Consider the following 23,512-nt stretch of genomic DNA (forward strand, 5'->3'; position numbering starts at 1 on the left):
CTATTCATATACCCGTGAAATTGTAACTGTAGCCATTTCCGCCACCTCAGCTTAGAATAAATGGGGCAACAGTTAACACAATAATTTGCAAAGAGACAGTGAGAAGCTATTGTGTTTGCATTGACTGTGGTTCTGAAGTGAGCATGTGTGTCTGACTGTACAAAAATATACACATATGGGGTGGTTCATTTCCTTTGTCTCGTTTGAAATGGTCTGTGGTGTTTCCCTCAGCCTCTCTGTTTGTCAAGTCTAATTTTTAAAGTCAACTTGCAACAGATTTGATTTTAGGGATAACAGCGGAAGAGTGGTTTGATAATGTTTTCAAACCCTGGGGGATGACACATAAACACACAAAAGCATACATGGAGGACCAAAGGAAAGGAAAGAGTTTACAATTACTTTAAAAACATACTGATATTAATTCACATGATTGTCAGAGTCCAGAAAGTTAGTGTCCTATTAAGGTTTTTCTCCATGTGCACTGGGGCAGCATGGTGGCTTTGTGGTTAGCACTGTTGCCACACAGGCGCCAGGGACCTGGGTTCAACTCCCTCCTTGGGTGACTATCCGTGTGGAGGTTGCATGTTCTCCCCATGTCTGCGCGAGTTTCGTCTTGGTGCTCCTGTTTCTTCCCACCATCCAAGGATATGCAGGTTAGGTGAATTGGCCATGGGAAATTGCCCATAGTGATCAAGGGTGTTTATCATTCATCAGGGGTAAATGTATAGTAAGGGAGAGGGTCTGGGTTGCTTACTCTTCAGAGAGTCATTGTTGGGCCGAAGGGCCTATTTCCGCACTGTAGGGATTCTATGATAATTCAGTTTCAGGGAACACAGGTAGGAGCTGCTCAGTTCATTTTAAAGTTGATAAAGGGGAACAATATGACATTCATGTGCAGAAATGTGGTTCACTGGCAGATCACTGGATAGTAAAAAGATGAGGCAAAAGAGTCCAGATATTACTATTAAACTCTTCAGAGATCAGAGGAGTTTTGGTCATGTGATATGGTGCCTGAATGAGTCAAGCTATAACTTAATTAGTTCTTATTCCTCTGGCTAAGGAGTCATAATGTCATAGAGTCATAGAGATGTACAGCATGGAAGCAGACCCTTCGGTCCAACCTGTCCATGCCAACCAGATATCCCAACCCAAACTAGTTCCACCTGCCAGCACCCGGCCCATATCCCTCCAAACCCATCATATTCATATATACATTCAAATGCCTCTTAAATGTTGCAATTGTACCAGCCTTCACCACTTCCTCTGGCAGTTCATTCCATACACATACCACCCTCTGCAATGAAAAAGCTGCCCTTAAGGTCTCTTTTATATCTTTCCCCTCTCAGCCTAAACCTATGCTCTCTAGTTCTGGATTCCCCGAACCCAGGGAAAATACTTTGCATATTTATCCTATCCATTGCCTTCATAATTTTGTAAACCTCTATAAGGTCACCCCTCAGTCTCTGCGCTCCAGGGAACACAGCCCTAGCCTTGTTCAGCCTCTCTCTATAGTTTAAATCCTCCAACCCTGGGAACAACCTTGTAAATCTTTTCTGAACCCTTTCAAGTTTCACATCTTTCTGATCGGAAGGAGACCAGAATTGCACGCAATATTCCAACAGTGGCCTAACCAATGTCCTGTATAGTCGCAGCATGACATCCCAACTCCTGTACTCAATACTCTGACCAATAAAGGAAAGCATATAAAACGCCTTCTTCACTATCCTATCTACCTGTGACTCCACTTTCAAGGAGCTATGAACCTGCACTCCAAGGTCTCTTTGTTCAGCAATACTCCCTAGGACCTTACCATTAAGTGTATATGTCCTGCTAAGATTTGCTTTCCCAAAATGCAGCACCTCGCATTTATCTGAATTAAACTCCATCTACCACTTCTCAGCCCATTGGCCCATCTGGTCCAGATCCTGTTGTAATTTGAGGTAACCCTCTTCACTGTCCATTACACCTCCAATTCTGGTGTCATCAGCAAACTTACTAACAGTACCTCTTATGCTCGCATCCAAATCATTTATGTAAATAACAAAAAGTAAAGGACCCAGCACCGATCCTTGTGGCACTCCACTGGTCACAGGCCTCCAGTCTGAAATACAACCCTCCACCACCCTCTGTCTTCTACCTTTGTGCCAGTTCTGTATCCAAATTGCTCGTTCTCCCTGTATTCTGTGAGATCTAACCTTGCTAATCAGTCTCCCATGGGGAACCTTGTCGAATGCCTTACTGAAGTCCATATAGATCACATCTACTGCTCTGCCCTCATCAATCTTCTTTGTTACTTCTTCAAAAAAACTCAATCAAGTTTGTGAATCATGATTTCCCACGCACAAAATCATGTTGACTATCCCTAATCAGTCCTTGCCTTTCCAAATACATGTACATCATATCCCTCAGGATTCCCTCCAACAACTTGCCCACCACTGCGGTCAGGCTCACCGGTCTATAGTTCCCTGGCTTGTCTTTACCGCCCTTCTTAAACAGTAATTCGGAGATAGAATCGCAGAATGCCTAAAGTGTGGAACCAGGTCATTCAGCCCATCAAGTTCACATTGAGCATTCCACCCAGATCGAAGCACCACCACCTCCAACCGCGCCCCCCCCCCCAATCCCACCCTATCCCGGCATTCCCCACATCTAATCCACCACAGCTGCATATCCCTGGATGCTATGGGGCAATTTACCGTGGCCAATCCATGTAACTTGCACATCTTTGGTCAGTGGGAAGAAACTGGAGCACTCGGAGGAAACCCACATAGACATGAGGAGAATGTGTAAATTCCATGCAGACAGTCACCTGCGGCTGGAATCGAGCCCAGGACTTGGTTCTGTGAGGCAGCAGTCATCACCCCTGAGCCATCGTGCTGCCCAGGTGGGGCTATTAGCCTTGTGCTCTTTCAGAAATAGTTTTGTGAAATTGTCTTAAGTGATAATGGCTGCACTCGTTTTCCAATGTGGGCGGCACGGTGGCACAGTGGTTAGCACTGCTGCCTCACAGCGCCTGAGACCCGGGTTCAATTCCTGACTCAGGCGACTGACTGTGTTGAGTTTGCACGTTCCCCCCGTGTCTGCGTGGGTTTCCTCCGGGTTCTCCGGTTTCCTCCCACAGTCCAAAGATGTGCGGGTCAGGTGAATTGGCCATGCTAAATTGTCCGTAGAGTTAGGTAAGGGTAGGGGTATGGGTGGGTTGCGCTTCGGCGGGTCGGTGTGGACTTGTTGGGCCGAAGTGCCTGTTTCCACACTGTAAGTAATCTAATCTAATCTAATCTAATCAATAATATCACTGGCTCTATTAATCCAGATACCCAGGTTTAAAATCAAATGCAGAAATTGCTGGAAAAACTCAGCAGGTCTGGCAGCACACGTAGAGAGAAATCAGAGTTAACATTTCAGGTCCAGTGACCTTTCTGAGGAAGGGTCAAAAAAACTGTTGATTCCTTTATAGAAAGAATCTGTGGTCCTAACCTGGTCTAACCGACATATGATTCCACAACCATAGCAGTCATGTTGACTCTTAGATCTTAGAAATAAACAATGGCCTAGCCAACAATTCGCATGGTTTGAGGTTGAGATTCCTGGAGAATGATGTCTAAGCTCTGTTTTTGTAACCACTTTTGGAACTTTCCATAATTGTAGACATCTTCTCTCATGAGAGTGGTGATGGTCGTTTTCATCTATGAAGATAAAGTCATATAAACAAGTTTCTGAAAACAATTTATGATCTCTTTCGTGTCTTACTGAGATGACAGGAATAAGAAGTACTTTAACCATGAGACCCATTGAAAGAATTAACTAGCTCAGTTGATGGTGGATGAAGATTGAATTTAGGTCATTTGAGGTGCAGATCTGGAATCCTTACACTGTGGAAAGGGCCTGCACTGACCCTCCAAAGGGCATCCCACATAACATCAACCCCCACCCTATCCCTATAATGCCACATTTACTATGGCTAATCCACCCAGCATGCAGCTCCCTGACACTATGGGCAATTTCCCATGGCCAATCCACCTAACCTGCACATTTTTGAACTGTGGGCGGAAAATAGAGCACCCAGTGGAAACCCACACAGACAAAGGTGAGCTCATAAAGTCTTGTCTTATTGCCCTTGAGAGCAATTAAGAATCACCACATCACTGTGGATCTGGAGTCAGATGTAGGCTAGACAAGATTTACTTCCCCAAAGGATATTAGTGAACCAGATGTTTTTCCTTTAACAATGATTCTATGGTTATCATTAAATCCAATTCCAGATTTTTATTGAATTCAAGATCCATTCTTCAAACCTGGGTCCCTGAACATTACCTGGGTCTCTGGATAAATGGTTTAGTGATAACACAGTTGGGCCATCTCCCCTCATCTTTCTGTTAGATTATTCCTTTTAAAATCTTTAGTTTTTCTTTTATTGGTTGTTCCCCTAAATGGATCCTGTCTGTGGTCATTCAAGACTTTACTGGTGCAGATCCCTGTCCCATAGCTTGCTGGGACCACATCGTGTTGTTGGGTTTCCATTTTTAACCAGAAATATTCACTTCTCTAGCATTATCTTTGAATCCAAAGCTAATCCCTTTCTTCTTCATTCCACTTCCAGCCCTCTCCTTAACCCCTCTCTTCTTGCTTGTACGTGCAAGGAGATCAAGCATCTCTTTGTTTACATGGTTTGGATCATTTGTTCAGCTGCTTTCACCCTTCTTCCCATTTAGCAGGCTAAACCTTCGCTCAGCCTCTGTTCCACATCTTTCTCTAGTTTCACAACCAGCTCAGGTCATGCTGTTTATAAACTCCGCCTGTCTGTTGACTCAGCTGCTCTCATGAACCTGTCCAACTAAACTGCTGCTGACCCATCAACCTCCCTTCCCTGCCCTTCGCTGACTTTGTAAATGGTTACCCATCCTCTGTTTCACTGTACCCCCCACCATTTTATTACTGCCGCCTTGCACAACTCCCCCAAAACCATCGCCTTCAAAGGTTCTTTCCATCGCCGATCTCGTTTCTCCCTCTAAAGTGATTCAATGTGATCTCACGTCCAAATCTATATCCAGTTCCAATCAGGTTTCCATCCTTACCCTTTGATGAGCCCTATTCAAATGGCTCCTCTTCCCTTCCACTTGCTGTGTCCTCTCGATCAGCCAGTGATCTGGCCTTGGGCTCTGCTCACAGTCCATTCCCTTGTCCCCTTCCTCCACCTTGTCCTTTAACAGATTGCTTGGTGGCATTAGAAAGGATCACCATGAGCCTTGGAATCCTGTATTACGTAGGATTTGATCTGAGAGACACTTGTACAGAAAATGGTGGGATGGGCTCTTTAAAGAGGCTGAGTGATGTCACTCACCAGCATCGTCCAATTGGGTCTTTTCAATGAGGTGTTGATTTCAAAGGGATTAATGTTCACGTTACACTGGTTCTACCCATTCCGATTCTATTCCACATAGTCCAGGGGTAGAGATATGTGTTCCACTGAAACATTCAGAACTTGCCACTCCACCAGTCAAGCTCCTTAAGGCCCCCATAATTAAATGCAACTAAATGTAATTTTATTTACTGCAGTTGTGGAATAAACCTTCATGTTATCTATGAAAATTGTCTATTCTGTGGATTATCTAGCACTAATCACTAAATAGATCCAAGACTAAGGAAGCACCGAACTTTTTCAAATCACCCTGACCTGATATCACAGGCTGGTAGAGATGGCAATTACCACAAGAAACCGGGGCGGTAATTTAGGAAAATGTTCAATGGCATGTTTCTCTCGCTGTGCATTCTACATTAGACAGTGTCTCAGTCTCTCCTCAGTTCACCCTGTGCCAATATCAGAGCTAAAAACACATGTATTATAGCTGCTTTGGTGCTCTGTGCAATTGTTTACACACACCTCTGCAATCTTTAGCTAGTTCAGGCCATTGGAATTTGCTTTAGGGTTTACAATTTACCCTTAACAAACACTATGGATCCCAATTTTCGTTGTGCAACCTTAGAAATTATCTTATGCAATCAAGGGACACAATCTATTTCAGGAGGCAGGCTTAGTTTCTGTTAAAGGGTAACGTTAAATTACCAACAACCAAATACAGAGTATTCCAGTAATTTTAATCAGGGTTGGGAAATCAGCTTCAATACAACCTGTCAGTGGAAGTGTGTCTGTGAAAGGAATTATGTGAAGCAGATCAGCTTCAAATAGATGGGAATAAAGTGAATAAAGAATAAAGTGCTGCCTATATGCATTGGTTATCGGTACGATGTACATTATCCAATGCATTTCAGTCAAATGTGGTGGTCAGAGGAATAACATCTCGATGTCTAAGTAGTCATGTCCTCTGGCTGAATCTTCTAGCATATCCATGAGGCACTGCAGGATATCAACAGCAGCAGAACTATACTCCAGCACAATCTACAACCTCATAGCCCATCATATCCCCCACTGTATCATTACCATCACGCCCGGGGATCAATGCTGGTTCAATAGACAGTGCAGGAGGGTATGCTAGAAGCAGCACCAGGCATACCTAAAAATGAGGTGCCCACTTGGTAACGCTACAAAACTGCACTACTCGCATGGCAAACAGTGCAAACTGAAAGCGATAGGCAGCGCTAAGTGATCCCACAACTAACAGATCAGATCTTAGCTCCAGTCATGCACAGTGAGCAATTGAACAAAACATTGGAGGAAAAGGTTCAACAAATATCCTCATCCACAATGATGGAAGAGCCCAACACATCAGTGCAAAAGACAAGGCTGAAGCATTCATAGCAATCTTCAGCTGGAAGGGTTAATTGCATAATCCATCTTGGCCTCCTCCAGAGGTTCCCAGCATCACAGATATCAGTCTTCTGCTGATTCATTTTACTTTATGTGATATCAGAAATGGCTGGAGGCACTGGACATTACAAAGATAATAAGTAGGTCCAACAAAAGTCCTGAAGACGTGTGCTCCAGAACTTGCAAATCCACTAGTCAAGTTCTTCCAGTGTAACCAGAACCATGGTACCTACTCAACAAAGGAGAAAATCACCCAGGTATGTGCTGTGCACAAAAAACAGAACAAATCCAACTCAGCCAATTCGGGCCCCATCAGTCTGCTCTCGATCATCAACAATATGATGGAAGGTGTCATCAACATTGGCCTGCAAGCTGTACGTTCTTAGCAATAACCTGCTCAGTGATGCCCAGTTTGGGTTCCACCAGGGCTACTCAGCTCCTGACCTCGTTACAGCCCTGGTTCAAACATAGACAAAAGAGCTGGATTCCAGAGGGTGAGGTGAGAATGACAGCCCTTGACATCAAGGCCACATTTGACTGGATGTCACATCAAGGAGCTCTGGCAAAAATGGAATGAGTAGGAACGAGGGTGAAACTTCTCTTGTGATTGGAGTCATGCCTGGCACGAATGATGATGGTTTTCATTGCTGGCAGTCAGTCATCTCAGCTCCATGACATCTCTGCAGGGATAGTGTCCTAAGTCCAACAATCTTCAGCTGCTTCATCAATGACCCCCCCCCCAACATGATAAGGTTAGAATATTTGCTGACGATTGCACAACAGTTAGCACCATTCACAAAACCCCAGATACCAAGGCAGTCCATGTTCAAATGCAGCAAAACCTGGATAATAAACAGGCCCTGGATGACAAGGGACAGGTGTCATCCATGAAGTAAAAATGTAGCAGCAACCTTTTCCAAAAAGAGAGACCTTTGTCCTGTGACTTTCTATAACATTGCCATCATTGAGTCCCCACACTATCAACCTCCTGAGGGGTTACCACTTATCAGACTAGTCTTATCAGCAGGTCAGAGGCTAGTAACTCACTAACTGACTCCTATATCTCATCAACAAGACACAAGTCAGGGGTGTGATGGAATACTCCCCACTTGCCTAGATGAGTGCAGTTCCAACAACACTCAGGGAGCTCAACACTATCCAGGACAAAGCAACCCGCTTGATTGGCATCGCATTCACAAACATCTACGCTCCTACAGAACCCCCTCCCCCCCACTGCACCCCACTACTGACGCTCAGTAGCAACAGTGAGTACTATTTACAAGATGCACTGCAGAAATTCACCAAAGATCCTCAGACAGCACCTCCAAAACCCAAGATCACTTCCATTTAGAAGGACAAGGGCAGCAGATACATGGGAGCACCATCACCTTCATGTTCCCCTCCAAGCCATATACCATTCTGATGTAGAAATATGCCACTGTTCCTTCACAGTTATTGGGTCAAAATCCTAGAATTCCCTCCCTAAAGGTATTGTGGGTCTACCTAAGCACTTGACTGCAGTGGTTGAAGAAGGCAGCTCAGCCCCCACCTTCTCAATAAATGCTGGCTCAGCCAGTCATTCCCAGATGCCAATGAAGTTTTTAAAAAATGAATCCCTGCCTGCATCCTGATGCCAATCACGCTACGACCCATTACTCAGTGAATTAGGTGGTGAATCCTTTTATTTTCGTAAATCTGTTCAGACAGGATAGGTGGGATTTGAACCTGGGACTCTACCACAGTACCCCAACAGCCTCTCAAATTAAGTGATGATGACATCAATGCCAATACAGGAACACGTGGCTTCAGTTCACATGGTGTGCATGTGACAAAGCAATCAGGGTGTTGCAAGTTCAGTGGTGGTGATAGCACTGCAGCACCACCTTCCCAGATTCCTGAGTTGCTCCAACTCTGGCCAATCATTAATTTCAAAGAATTCAGCATTGACAGCTGTACATTCAGCTGCCTAGGCTTTAAACCCTGGGTCTACCTTAACCCTTTGACTTTGCTCCTTGGTTCTTTGTCTTTAAAACCTACCAGTTTGAACACAAGCCTTTGATTAGCTCTCTTCTTGTCTTCTTACAGTCACCAGTGTTGAATATACTTTGATAATTCTCCTGTGAAGCACCTCAGTATATTTTATGACATAAAAGTAATGAAGTGAATGCATGTTGCCGCCTTAATATATGATGTTGTGAGTCACACAAGTCATAAGCTCAGGTACAGAAAATTCTGATATTGTTGTGTTGCTGATAATTGAGCCTTCAGTCCTCCTGACTCTATCTTGCATTGGAAACTGGCACATGCAGTGAAAATAGTGAAGCAGGTTTCTACTTTCATCATCTTCTCTCAAAATAATGATTGTGCCAAATCCTACCGTGGTAGATAACTTGCGAAGTGCTTAATGAAACATTCCCGAGATTTATAAAATCTTGAGGGGTGCAGATAAGGTGAATGGCAGGTGGCTTTTCCCAAGGGTGGGGGATTTAAAGACTAGGGGGCATATTGTTAAGGTGAGAGGAGAAAGGTTTTAAAAAATCATGAGGGGCAATTTTTTTTATACAGTGAGTGTTTCATGTATGGAATGAACTTCCTGGGGAAGTGCTGGATGAAGGTACAATTAAAATGTTTAAAAGACATTTGGATAAGTACATGAATAAGAAATGTTTGGAGGGATATGGGCCAAGTGCAGGAAGGTGGGACTAGTTTAGTTTGGGATTATCGCCGGCATGGACCAGTTGACCGAAGGGTCTGTTTCCGTGCTGTATGACCCTATGTCTCTATAAGATAATTGCATTCTGAATGGTTCAAGAGGTCTTTCTGCTTTTGGTTTGGGTTAGGAGACAGTGACCAAATGGTAATATCACTTAGCTGACAATGCAGAGACCTAAGTTAATGGTCTGGTGATGTGGGTACAAAACCATCATGGCAACTGGCAGGATTTGAACTCAGTAAATAATTCAGTAATGGCAACAGTGGCATCTTAAGTGATGGCGACCTTACCAGCTGTTGATGATAGTCATAGAAGTCCACTTGGCTCAATCGTGTTGTTGAGAATCTGTCACTTTTACCTTGTCTGGCTAACATGTAACTCCAGACCCACAGTGAGGTATTTAACTCTTTGACTGCCCTCTGAAAATATTGCACGAGCTGTTCAGTTCGAGGGCATTTAGCCTGGATGATAAATGCTGGTCTTGACAGAGACCCTCACATCCCATGAAAAAATAAAGACAAAAAAATCTACAAAAGTTAACTGAGATGGAAATTACTCCCAGTGGTTCTGCCTTTCTCATTAGATGGCATATAATTTGAATGACAGAAATAACAGCACTCTGAAATTGGCCTAATTAGACTGTATTTACACCATCGAAGCCTCCTCATACCATATTCCATTGAACGTTGTTAATATAATTTCCTGTTCCTTTCTCCCTGATGCACTTATCTATTTTCCCTTTAAAACACTCAAACATCCATTTTGGACCGAGAAAGGCTAGATCAGTGTTCTTTCTACAGGTACACAATTCTGTATCCGAAATCCAAAAAGCTCCGAAATCCAAAAGTAATTTTGGCGTGCGAAAGGTGACCCAACTCCATACCCACTCGAACTATGTCACTCAGATGTCACATGGTGGCGTGGCCTAGCACTTGCTGGCATCCAAGTACAAAGAACATTACAGCACAGGAACAGGCCCTTCAGCCCTCCAAGCCTGTGCTGATCCAGATCCTCTAACTAAACCTGCTGCCTATTTTCTAAGTGTCTGTATCCCTTTGCTCCCTGCCCATTCATGTATCTGTGTAGAAACATCATTAATGATGTTATCATTCCGATCTCTACCACCTCCGCTGGCAACACATTCCAGGCCCTCACCATCCTCCGTGTGAAGAACTTTCCACATATATCTTCCCTAAGCTTTTCCCATCTCACTTTGAACTCGTGACCTCTAGTAATTGAATCCTCCACTCTGGGAAAAAGTTTTTTGCTATCCACCCTGTCTACACCTCTCATAATTTTGTAGACCTCAATCAGGTCCACTCAACCTCCTTCTTTTTAATGAAAATAATCCTAATCTGCTCAACCTCTCTTCATAGCTAGCACCCTCCATACCAGGCAAGATCCTGGTGAACCTCCTCTGCCCCTTCTCCAAAGCATCCACATGCTTTTGATAATGTGGTGACCAGAACACTACGCAGTATTCCAAATGTGGCCGAACAATTGTGATATGACCTGTCAACTCTTGTACTTAATATCCCGTCCAATGAAGGAAAGCATGCCGTATGCCTTCTTGACCACTCTACTGACCTGCGTTGCCACCTTCAGGGAATTATGGACCTGAACACCTAGCTCTCACTGTGCATCAATTTTCCCCTGGACCTTTCCATTTAATGTATAGTTCGCTCTTCAATCAGATCTTCCAAAATGCATCACTTTACATTTGTTTGGATTGAACTTCATCTGTCATTTCTCTGCCCAACTCTCCAATTTATCTATGTTCTTCTGTATTCTCTGATAGCCCCTTCACTATCCTCTACTCCACCAATTTTAGTGTCATCTGCAAACTTGCTAATGAGGCAACCTACACCTTTGTCCAAATCATTCATGTATATCACAAACAACAGTGGTCCCATGTATCCTTGTGGGACATCACAAGTCACAGGTCTCCATTTTTAGATTAGATTAGATTACTTACAGTGTGGAAACAGGCCCTTCGGCCCAACAAGTCCACACCGACCCGCCGAAGCGCAACCCACCCATACCCCACATTTACCACTTACTTAACACTACGGGCAATTTAGTATGGCCAATTCACCTGACCTGCACATCTTTGGACTGTGGGAGGAAACCGGAGCACCCGGAGGAAATCCACGCAGACACGGGGAGAATGTGCAAACTCCACACAGTCAGTCACCTGAGGCGGGAATTGAACCCGGGTCTCCGGTGCTGTGAAGCAGCAGTGCTAACCACTGTGCCACCGTGCCGCCCACCATGAGAAACTCCCTTCCACTACTACTCTTTGTCGCCTGTTGCCCAGCCAGTTCTCTATCCATCAAGGTAGAACACCCTTGACCCCATGTGATTTCACCTCCTTCATAAGCCAACCATAGGGAACCTTATCAAACACCTTACTAAAGTCCATGTATATGACATTTACATCCCTTCCATCATCAGTCAACTTTGTCACCTGTTCAAAGAATTCTATTAAGTTTGTAAGACATGACCATCCCTGCACATATTACCTATCACTGATAAGCCCATTTTCTTCCAAATGGGTATATATTCTATCCCTTAGTATCTTCTCCAGTAGCTTCCCTACCACTGATATCAGGCCCACAGGTCTGTAAATCCTGGATTATCCCTACTATCCTTCTTAAACAAGGGGACAACATTAGCAATTCTCCAGTCCTCTGGGACCTCTCCCGTGTTCAAGGATGCTGCAAAGATATCTGTTAAAGCCCTAACTATTTCCTCTCTCGCTTCCGTCAGTAACCTGGGGTAGATCCCATCTGGACCTGGGGACTTGTCCACCTTAATGTCTTTTAGAATACCCAACACTTCCTTCCTCTTTATGCCGACTTGACCTGGAGTAATCAAATAACTATCCCTAACCTCAACATCCATCAAGTTCCTCTCGTCGGTGAATACCGATGCAAAGTACTCATTAAGAATCTCACCCATTTTCTCTGAGTTCACATATATCTTTCCTCCTTTGTCCTTCAGTGGGCTAAACCTTTTCCTAGTTACCCTCTTGCTCCTTATATATGAATAAAAGTCTTTGGGGTTTTCCTTAATCCTGCTCGTTGAGGATATCTCATGACCCCTTTTAGCCCTCTTAATTCCTCGTTTCAGATTGATCCTAGATTCCCGATATTCTTCCAAAGCTTTGTTTGTCTTCAGTTGCATAGACCTTATGTATGCATCCTTTTTCCTCTTAGCTAGTCTCACAATTCCACTCGTCATCCTTGGTTCCGTAATCTTGCCATTTCTATCTCTCATATCTCTCCTGAACTCTAATGAACCTCTCTTTAAAAGCCTCTCACATATCGAATGTGGATTTCCCTTCAAGCAGCTGCTCCCAATCTACATTCCCCAGCTCCTGCCGAATGTTGGTATAGTTGGCCTTCCCCCAATTGAGCACTCTTCCTTTAGGACTACTCTCATCTTTGTCCATGAATATTCTAAAATGTATGGAATTGTGATCATTATTTCCAAAGTAATCCCCTACTGTAACTTCAAACAACCGGTCAGGCTCATTTCCCAGCACCAGGTCCAGTATGGCACCTTCCCAAGTTGGACTATTTACATACTGCTCTAGCAAACTCTCCTGGATGCTCGTTACAAATTCTGCTCCATCCAGACCTCGAACACTAAGCGAATCCCAGTCAATATTGGGAAAATTAAAATCTGCTATCACCACTACTCTGTTGTTCCTACATCTTTCTATGATCTCTCTACATATTTATACCTCTATCTCACGGTCGCTGTTAGGAGACATGTAGTATAATCCCAACATTGCTACTGCACCCTTCCTATTTCTTAGCTCTGCCCATATTGCCTCACTGCTTGAGTCCTCCATAGCGCTCTCCTTCAGCCCAGCTGTGATATCCTCTCTGACCAGTACTGCTACTCCTCCACCCCTTTTACCTCTCACTCTATCCTGCTTGAAGCAACAACACCCTGGGATATTAGTTGTCAATCATGCCCTTTTCTCAACCAAATCTCAGTAATAGCAATAACATCATACTCCCAGGTACCAATCTAAGCCGTAAGTTCATCTGCCTTACCTACTATGCTTCTTGCATTAAAACAAATGCACCTCAGACCACCAGTCCCTTTACGTTTTTCCTCCACTTCCTGCCTACTCTCCCCCTTAGTCATGTTGACTTCATTATCAAGTTCCTTACAGGCTTTAGTTACTACCTCCTTCTTGTCCACTAACCTCCTCATTTAGTTCCCATTCCCCTGCCACATCAGTTTAAACCCTCCCCAACAGCGTTAGCAAAAGCAACCCCAAGGACATTGGTTCCAGTCCTGCCCAGGTGTAAACCATCCAATTTGTAATAGTCCTACCTCCCCCAGAACCGGTCCCAATGCCCCAAAAATCCCTCCTGCATCATCTCTCAAGTCACACATTATTCTATCGCTCCTATTCTGATGAGCATGTGGCGCTGGTCGCAATCCTGAGATTACTACCTCTGAGGTCCTACTTTTTAACTTGGTTCCTAACTCCCTAAATTCTGCTTGTAGGACCTCATCTCATTTATTACTTATATCATTGGTGTCTATATGCACCATGACAACTGGCTGTTCACATCCCCTTTCAGAATGTGCTGCATCAAATGTGAGACATTCCTCACCCGTGCACCTAGGAGGGAACGTACCATTCGGGAGTCTCGTTTTTGCCTATCTACTCCCCTTACAATTGAATCCCCTATGACTATAGCCCTTCCACACTTTTTCCCGCCCTTCTGAACAGCACAGCCAGCCACAGTGCCATGAACCTGACTACTACTGCCTTCCCCTGGTGAGCCATCTCCCCCAACACTATCCAAAATGGTATACCTATTTTGGAGGGAGATGAATACAGGAGACATCTGCACTGCCTTCCTGCTCTTTCTCTGTCTTTTAGTCACCCATTCCCTTTCTACCTCAGCCCCGTGGGATGGCACAGTGGCTCAATGGCTAGCACTGCTGCCTCACAGCGTTAGGAACCCAGGTTTGATTCCGACCTTGGGTGACATGTTTGTGTGGAGTTTGCACATTCTCCCCGTGTCTGCGTGAGTTTCCTTTGGGTGCTCCAGTTTCCTCCCACAGTCCAAAGGTATGCAGGTGAGGTGAATTGGTCGTATTAAATTGCCCATTGTGTTCAGGGATGCCTAGATTAGGTGGGTTAGATTAGATTCCCCTACAGTGTGGAAACAGGCCCTTCGGCCCAACAAATCCACACCGATCCCCCCTTCTGATTCATGCACTGAACACTATTGGGCAAATTAGCATGGTCAATCCACCTGACCTGCACATCTTTAGACTATGGGAGGAAACCCATGCAGACATGGGGAGAACGTGCAAATCCCACACAGACAGTTGCCCAAAGCTAGAATCAAACCTGGGTCCCTGGTGCTACGAGGCAGCAGTGCTAACAACCAACCCACCAAGTTTTTTTTTCTCCATAACCAGGTAGATTGGCTTGTAAACAGTTAACCCAACTCCACACCCACGCAACCCGCGTCACTCAGATGTGACATAGCGGTGTGGTCCAGCACTGGCAGGCATCAATTCTGTCTCAGGGCTTGTACTAATGGCAGGTGCGTCTGCTGTTCAGTAATTTTTGTTTTACAATGAAAATGTCATTTAATCGCTTATCTGAAAAATTCCAAAATCTGAAAGACAGCTGGTCCCAAGGGTTTAAGATAAAGGATTGTCTACCTGTACTCTTCATTTCACTGTGAAAATGCCATTTAGTCCAAAATTCAAAAAATTCCGAAGTCCAAAAAACAACTGGCCCCAAGGATTTTGCATAAAGGATTGTCTACCTGTACATAGTATGAAGTGAAATACAGTGGATGTTCAAAGAGACTTGGGGGTTCAGATACATAGATTTCTAAAATGTCACAAACTGATGCAGAAAATAATGAAGAAGGCTAATGGAATGCCTGCCTTTATAGCTAGAGTACTGGAGCACAAGGATGCAGAAGTTATACAAAACCCTGGTTAGACCCCACTTGGTGCAGATCTGGGCACCACACCTTAGGAGGGATACTGCCCTTGGAGGGAGTACAGTGTAGGTTTACAAGAATGACACTTGGAGTTAAGGGGTTGAGTTATAGGGATAAATTATACAAATTAGGCCTACTTTCTCTGGAATTTAGAAGATTAAGAGTAATCTGATTGAAATCTTCAAGATATTAACAGGAAAAGACAGGGTCGATAAAGAGAAATCATTTCCACAGGGCGGAGATTCTATAACTAGAGGGTATAGTCTGAGAATTAGGGCCAGACCATCAGGAGAGAGATTAGGAATAACTCCAAACCCATAGGGTAGTAGACGTTTGGAACTCTCTTCCACAAATAGCAGTGGATGTTGGATCAGTTATTTATTTTGCAACCTGAGTAAGATATTTCTTTGTTAAGCAAAGGTATTAACGGAAAATGGGCCAAAGGCAGGTATATGGAGTTAGGCCACAGATGTTAGCCATGATCTCATTGGGTGGTGGAACAGGCTTGAGGGGTTGAATGGTCTACTTCTATTCCTGCATCCCCATGTTACTATTGGCCTTAACTACTCCACGGGATGGAATGTTCCACAATAAAACCCCTCATTGACTAAAGAAGTATCATGTAAATTTAAAAGCAGTTTTAGAAAGGGGAGGTGATGGCCTAGTGATATTATTGCTGGACTAATAATCCAAAGACCTAAGTCATGTTCTGGGGACCTAAGTTCAAATCCCACCATAGCAGATGGTGAAGTCTGAATTCCATTAAAAAGTCTGGAGTAAAGTTTAATGATGATAATTGCCAATTGTCAGGAAAACTCCTATGACGGCTTCTGCCCTTGTCTCTATCTACACTAGTGTTTCATTATTGTTATGCTATCACTTAAATGTTGATGATAAGAAAGAATGGGATAAAGTGACAGAATTCCTCTGAGCTACATGATACAAATGGGATAAAAGCCAACTTCATTCCAGTGGAAACTATGTAAACCTAATAGATGGAAATTTTGGGATGATGAAACTTTCAATAAAATGCTAAAGGTACAAGGCACAGAGAATTTTAAGAGTTCAAAACTGTGTTTATCACAAATTCATTTATTCTGTTTGGCTCAAAATACAGAAGAATAAACAAAATAATTAACTAGATGCCTACAAAAAAAAACTCCTGTGACTCATTAATGTCCTTTAAGGAAGGAAACTGCCATCTTTACCTGGTCTGGCCTACATGTAACTCCAGACCCACAATAATGTGGTTGACTCTTATCTACCCTCTGGGCAATTAGGGATGGGCAATAAATGCTACCTAGCCAGAAACACCCTCATCCCACGAATAAACTTTTTAAAAATTGTAGTAAAATGTTTAATTTTTCAGAAATGTTGGCTTTGGCAACACTTAACTGATGATGTCATTCACCAGATAGGTCAATTTTATTGTGATATTTGTGAAACTAAGATTATCTAAATGAACTTGGACAATCACACTAATGCCAGGAGGTCAAGTCACTCAGAATTCAAATGTAATGTACCAGACACAGACGGCATCAACATTTTCCCAGAAATAACCCTGTAGTCTGTTCAATTTCAGTTTCCCAAAAAAAGACCATTCATCAAATTCAGGGCAATAGAGTCAGAGGCAGCAGGTGTAAAGAAATTACCATCTGCCTCTTTTCCTTGTGGAATTGAACCTCTCAGAATTTCATACGTAGTGAAAAATGATCGGTAGAGCTTCAAGATTTTGTGCAAATTAGAGTATTTACATTTATTAAAGATCTTTAGTAATCTCAGAACTTCTCAAAGAACTTTTACAAAGATACAAAGCTACTTCCCTCTCTAAACTGGCAACAGCCTCCAGCCCATGGGTGTTATGTAAGAGGTCAGCTCTGATGAAGAATCATCAAGACTCAAAACAGTAGCTCTCTCTCTCTCTCTCTCTCTCTCTCCACGGATGCTGTCTGATCCACTGTGATTCCCAGCACTTCTTGCTTTCGGTACAGATTCCAGCATCCGCAGTAATTAGCTCCTGCCCTGCGTTGTGTGTGGGGGCATGTTCAAGCCACTCCAGGTCAGAGGGGGGTCAAGGTCTACATGGAAGGCAGGCAGAGATAACCAGCACAAAACAATACCAATAAGGCCAAACTATTCCTGATGCTGGGAATCAGATACACAGAGATTGCTGGAGAAACTCAGCAGGGCTGGCAGCATCTGTGGAGAGAGAAACACAGTTGACGTTTTGAGGATTCTTCTTCAGAACTTGAACAAGTCTGGGGGTATCTAGCTGAACTATCCAAATAAGTTCCTTTTAATCAAGCAAATGCATTTTTTGAAAATTCATGGCTCATTCCAAAAATGGCTGTTTTATTTCCTGTCACCTCCAGTTCTTAAACAGTTGGCTTTGAGAGAGTGTACCTTCATTGTATACATGTGTAATTTAGCAAACTGGCCAGTAATTTGTGCTTGCTGAGGTCCCAGAAAAATCAATGAAATAAATGGCCAAACTATCTATTTTTGATGGAGAAAGTGAGGTCTGCAGATGCTGGAGATCAGAGCTGAAAATGTGTTGCTGGAAAAGCGCAGCAGGTCAGGCAGCATCCAAGGAACAGGAAATTCGACGTTTCGGGCATAAGCCCTATACCCGAAACATCGAATTTCCTGTTCCTTGGATGCTGCCTGACCTGCTGTGCTTTTCCAGCAACACATTTTCAGCATATATTTTTAATGGCAAGCTTGAAGGACAAACGTAGGCCAGATATCACATATCCTTTCTTCTATTAGTGCCCTGGGATTGGAGATCCTTGGAATAGTCAAGCGTGGATCTAAGTGAAACACAGCTAAGTTTCAGCACAGATGGGTTGAGGATAGGGCAGAGATGCACTTGGTGATGCAATCCCAGAGGACACTAGGTCAAAGCCAAGTGGGATGCCAAGATTGCAGAGTCAGACTAAGTTTTAGGCCATGACCAGCAAAAAGAATGGGGAGTGCTGACCAAAGCAAATGGCACCACTTTTGTCAGTATTTAATAGGAAGACATTACAGTCCATCCAATCCCAGATATTGGGCAAGCATCATGACATCAGGGAAGAAGTGGAGGGGTCAGCAGTGGTGTGTCAGTGGAGCTGGGTGTCACCATATGGAATCTGGCATGTGTTTACAGGTGATATTGCTGAGGAGTAACATCTAGATGGAAATAGGAGAAGGATCAAGAATCGATCCTTGAGTGATACCACATGGGAGAAGGAAGGAAAGCCATTTCAAGGAATTTTCATTTTTTTTCACTGAATATAACAAGAATGAACCAGATGTGGCTGAGTGTGAGTGAATGGATGTATTAATGAGTGAATGAGGGTGTGGTTGAGTTAATGGATGTGTGAGTGGTATGAATGATTGTGGAGGTGAGTCAGAGTGTGTGGGCGTGCGTGCGTGTGGCTATTCATAAATGGATCTTTGAACAGGTGAATGGGTTTGTGGATGGGTGTGAGTGATTGTGGGTTTGGGTCAGTGAATGAGGGTGCAGTTGGGTGAATGAACTGGGTACAGTTTAAGAGTTGAGAGATTGGAGCACTTTAGCCATTTCCTCAAATTCCTGTTGTGTTTAAGGATAAGCTGAAAATTTCACAATTGTGATCAATATGTTTTGCTAGGCAAAGCTATCAAGGGATATGGAAACAAAGCCAGGTAAACAAGATTTCAGACACACATGTTCAAATTAATGATAGAACTCCTGTTTGAATGTCACTGAGTTATAGAAGCGTATTATAACCGCGATAATCTCACCATGCAGAGTTCCCCAGCGACCGGCTCTATCGCTAAGCAACAATAACATGGATTGCACTGTCCATCAACTTTCATCAGGATAACCACTGGTAGCAAGCAAATAAACAGCAGCCCAAAATAGAACTAAACCAACCTTAGGGGGCAGGCAATTAGGAAAATACCAGGAAGTGGCTAAAAAATTGTCACCTCAATGTACAGTTTTCAGTCAAATATTCTAAACCATTTTAGGGTTTTAATCCTTGACCGAACCTAATTGTTGCTGGGAACTCCATGGCCGTACATGATATCAATGTTCATCATTACTTCATTTACAGAGTGCGTACATCTTCTATACATTTAACACTTAACACTGGGATGAGAATAAGACCTAATCAAAGTATTACACAGGCTCTGAACTTCCCCGGGCTGTTTGCAGCTGATCTCCTGTGACTTTGATAGAAGCCTGTGGGGAACCCAGTTTGTTTCAAGCTTTGGAAACTTGAAGGGAGAAAAGTTTGAGGAAATTCAGAGTCATGATTCCAGACAGTGAACAAAGCAATGAGGCCCACCAACGAGGCGCTCACTCTCTTCCAATTGGCACAAGTCAGTTGTGTCTTATACTGCCCCATGGTTCTGTAAAGAGAGACAAGATGAGTGCTGGCAAAAGATGAGTAAAACATGAGTAAAACTCTCGTAACTAGACTAAATTAATCAGTGCTCTCAATGCTATGCTCTGTGGACAATCGATTAATAAAATGTGTAAAATCCTTAAGGTTCCCCTTGAGGCTGCTCATAAATGGATATATTTAGCCGGGCAGGACTCTTTTAGATTACTTATTGTGTGGAAACAGGCCCTTCGGCCCAATAAGTCCACACCGACCCACAACCCAGCCCCCTACATTTACCCCTGCACCTAACACTATGGGCAATTTAGCATGGCCAATTCACCTAACCTGCAAATTTTTAATTGTGGGAGGAAACCGGAGCACCCGGAGGAAACCCACACAGACGCGAGGATAATGTGCAGACTCCACACAGACAGTTGCCTGAGACAGGAATTGAATCCAGGTCTCTGCCGCTGTGAGGCAGCAGTGCTAACCACTGTGCCACCATGCCGCCCACTCTTATTGCGCATTCTCACTGGAAGGGGGTGCAAGTCATGGTGTAGGTCCTGCCATCATTACAGCTTGACCTTCAAGCCGTATTCCTGCCTAGGAGTTCTAGCACATTCACTGCATCAATACTCCCAGTGATCTCAGTTAAACATCTCTCGATTCTGCTTGTAAACCAGGCCCTGAGGGTACTCAGTCTTCACTGCTGCAGTGTGACTCTAAACCGAGAGGCTGTAAGATTGTATGGTACATTTCAGGCATTTGGTCTCCTACTAAAATAGATCCCAACCAGCATTCCAACCCCGCCCCACCACCCCCAGTGGGATTTCAAATCCCAGAACACATCACTCACCACCAGGTTCCAAAATCCCTGGCGTGCATCTCATTCTCCAATACAACCTGGTGCTAGTTTATCTTCCTCCCCTCATCTCAAGCGGCCAGCCCCTATATCCCTTCCCATATACATGCTCCTGATCTCACCCTCCCTCTCAATGTTCCTCAACTTCATTTCCAGTCACTCCCACTATTATTCCCAGTGCTCACCGTCCAACACCACCCCACCAAACAACTCCCTGCTCCGCCAAGTCCATCTCTTTACTCTCAGCCTCTCCCTGCCAATTTCGGTATTTATTACTGACCTGATACACTGTTCCAACACTGACGTCAATCTCGGTGCACTCCTTGGACTTGGTTTTAAAAGAAAAGGAAAGAGTTAGAACTAAGTTTGCCGTACAGCTTTTGAGGAGAGGATGACTAGCAGAAAGAGGGAGAGGAAAGGAGTTCTAGACAAACCAAAAGACAGAAGTAAATGTGCAGGATGAGTTAGGAAGTTGAGAAGAAGCAGGTGAATTGGCTGGAAGAAAGCACAGCCTTTTTTCTTTGTCCATCAGAGTAATAAATTGTTAAGATTTGATTAATGTAGCTTAAAACAGCTTTATTTTAAAAAGTAAGCATTTTAAACACAATGTCAATCATTAACCTGAATGTAACCTGATTTCAAATTTCTGAACATTCACTATATTGGGGTGTAGTAGATTGATTCTTGGGTTCAATGGTGTATGCTGGTGAAGCTGAGGCTAATACTCTGGGACCAATGATTCAGACCCTACAGACTTTAATTCAACTTTTTAAAAGGTATAGAATTGAATTGAAAGCTAACCTGAGAGATAGTGACCATGAAGCCACTATAAGTAGTAGTAAAGCTCTATCCGGTTCACAATCTTTATTTTTTTTCTCTCATGGGATGTGGGCATCACTGGGGTAGACTGACATTTACTGCCCATCCACAAATGCCCAGAGGGCAGTTCAGCGGCAACCTACATCTGTGAGTCTGGAGTTACATGTAGAGTCAGAGTGGCAGATTTCATTCCCAAAAGGACAGTACTGAACCAGATAATTTTTTTACAATAATCAACAGAAGTTGCATGACCACTTGCATAGCTTCCAATATTTATTGAATTTACATTCCATCATTTGCAGTGGTGGGATTTGAACCCACGAACCTAGCGTAGGGAATACTGGGCTACTAACTCAGTGACATGACCACTACATCACCACCTTCAAGGAAGGCACTCATAACTGACAATTAGGGATGGGCATCAAATACTGGGGTTGCCAGTCATGCCCACATTCATGAATGCCATAAAACAAATTTCAAAGAATTATAATCAAAGGTTTTTAAAACCTGCCTCCTAGTGTCATTCTCCCAAAAAGGACTAGTTTAAATTTAAGAAATGTAATCTTAAACGAATGCATGAGCAGAATCAATTGGTGATTGATGAAGCCTGGGAGGATGACTGGTTTCATGGATGGAACCTCCTTTAGGCATATGTTTAAAAGTTGGTGCACGTTGTAAGTATTTTTAACCAACACATTCAAAAGGTGTCATGACACTGCTGGAGCGGGTGAGATCTAATTCAGAAATATGGACACTACAACGGTATCACAAGAGCCAAAGCATGTTGCATGGTTGTCTGAAAGGGTTAATGTAGAGATGTACCTTAAGCACCACTTACTTTGATGATGCCAATATGGTCATGGGCAGAGCAGTTGAAGGAGTAGGTTCTCACCTCTTCGCCTCTTCCTTGGCTTCACAACAATGCTCATCATATCAAGGTAATCTATAACTAGTTGGGGCAAACAATAAACTTTCTTGACAAGGATGTTGCCAGAGTTGGAGGGTTTGAGCTATAGGGAGAGCTGTACAAGCTGGGGCTATTTTCCCTGGAGCATCGGAGGCTGAGGGGCATGGATAGGATAAATAGACAAGGTCATTTCCCTGGGCTGGGGGAGTCCAGAACTAGAGGGCACAGGTTTAGGGTGAGAGGGGAAAGATTTAAAAGGAACCAAATGGGTAACTTTTTCATGCAGAGGGTGGTGTGTGTATGAAATGAGCTGCCAGAGGAAATGGTGGAAGAGGCTGGTACAATTACAGCATTTAAAAGGCATCTGGATGGTTATCTGCATGAGAAGGGTTTAGTGGGATCTGGGACAAGTGTTGGGAAATGGAACTAGATTAGGTTGAGATAACTGGTCAGCATGGATGAGTTGGAACAAAGGGTCTGTTTCTGTGCTGTACATTTCTATGAATCTGTGACTCTATAGCTGGACAGTCTTTTAGTTAGACCAGGAAGTGGCTTTCCTCTGCCACAATAGACACTCGGCCCTGGGGATTCCTACACTTAAAGCAGATGACGATAGCTTGTCCAGACAACAGTGCACAAAACCATGGAAATTCCTCATGTGGTTAAAACCCCATCATCATTTCTTCCAAGGTTACATGGAACTCGGGTGAAATGCACAAAAACCAGCCACAATGAAGTGGACATTCTACACCCAAACGGAAACCGAAATGCTTGATTACCTCTTTACGGTGACAACAGTTTCCCAAGGTTCCTGTAGCCAACCCGATTATGACGTGAGCAACAATCAAAGCTAATTGAAGGCCGCTGAGTGCTAGCAGAATGGAAAACAGTGTGACATTCCACGCCACAATGTGGCTCGGTTCTCTGCACTGGCTCCATGTGGTGAGGTCAGTGAGATATCTGGATAAGGAAACATATCACAAAAAAAGATTTGTGTTCTTTAAACATCCCACCAAGTCAACACTAAAAGATCAATATTTGAATGCATTTCAGACAAACTGTACTTCAGCCCTAGACACTGTATCTATACA

General features: G+C 43.6%; 1 protein-coding gene across 1 annotated transcript in view; it reads right to left on the reverse strand.

The window, feature by feature from the left end:
• Nucleotides 1-3,551: 3,551 nt before the first annotated feature.
• tm4sf18 (transmembrane 4 L six family member 18) overlaps nucleotides 3,552-23,512 on the reverse strand; it is a 30,015-nt gene continuing 10,054 nt past the window's right edge. Inside the window, exons 4-5 of the mRNA XM_060834379.1 lie at nucleotides 23,201-23,381; nucleotides 3,552-3,686 (exon numbers count right to left, since the gene is read on the reverse strand). Coding sequence (XP_060690362.1) covers nucleotides 3,552-3,686; nucleotides 23,201-23,381 — 316 coding nt within the window. The remainder of the gene's footprint in view (nucleotides 3,687-23,200; nucleotides 23,382-23,512) is intronic.

Source organism: Hemiscyllium ocellatum, chromosome 13 (assembly GCF_020745735.1).
Source record: "Hemiscyllium ocellatum isolate sHemOce1 chromosome 13, sHemOce1.pat.X.cur, whole genome shotgun sequence".
Lineage (NCBI taxonomy): Eukaryota > Metazoa > Chordata > Chondrichthyes > Orectolobiformes > Hemiscylliidae > Hemiscyllium > Hemiscyllium ocellatum.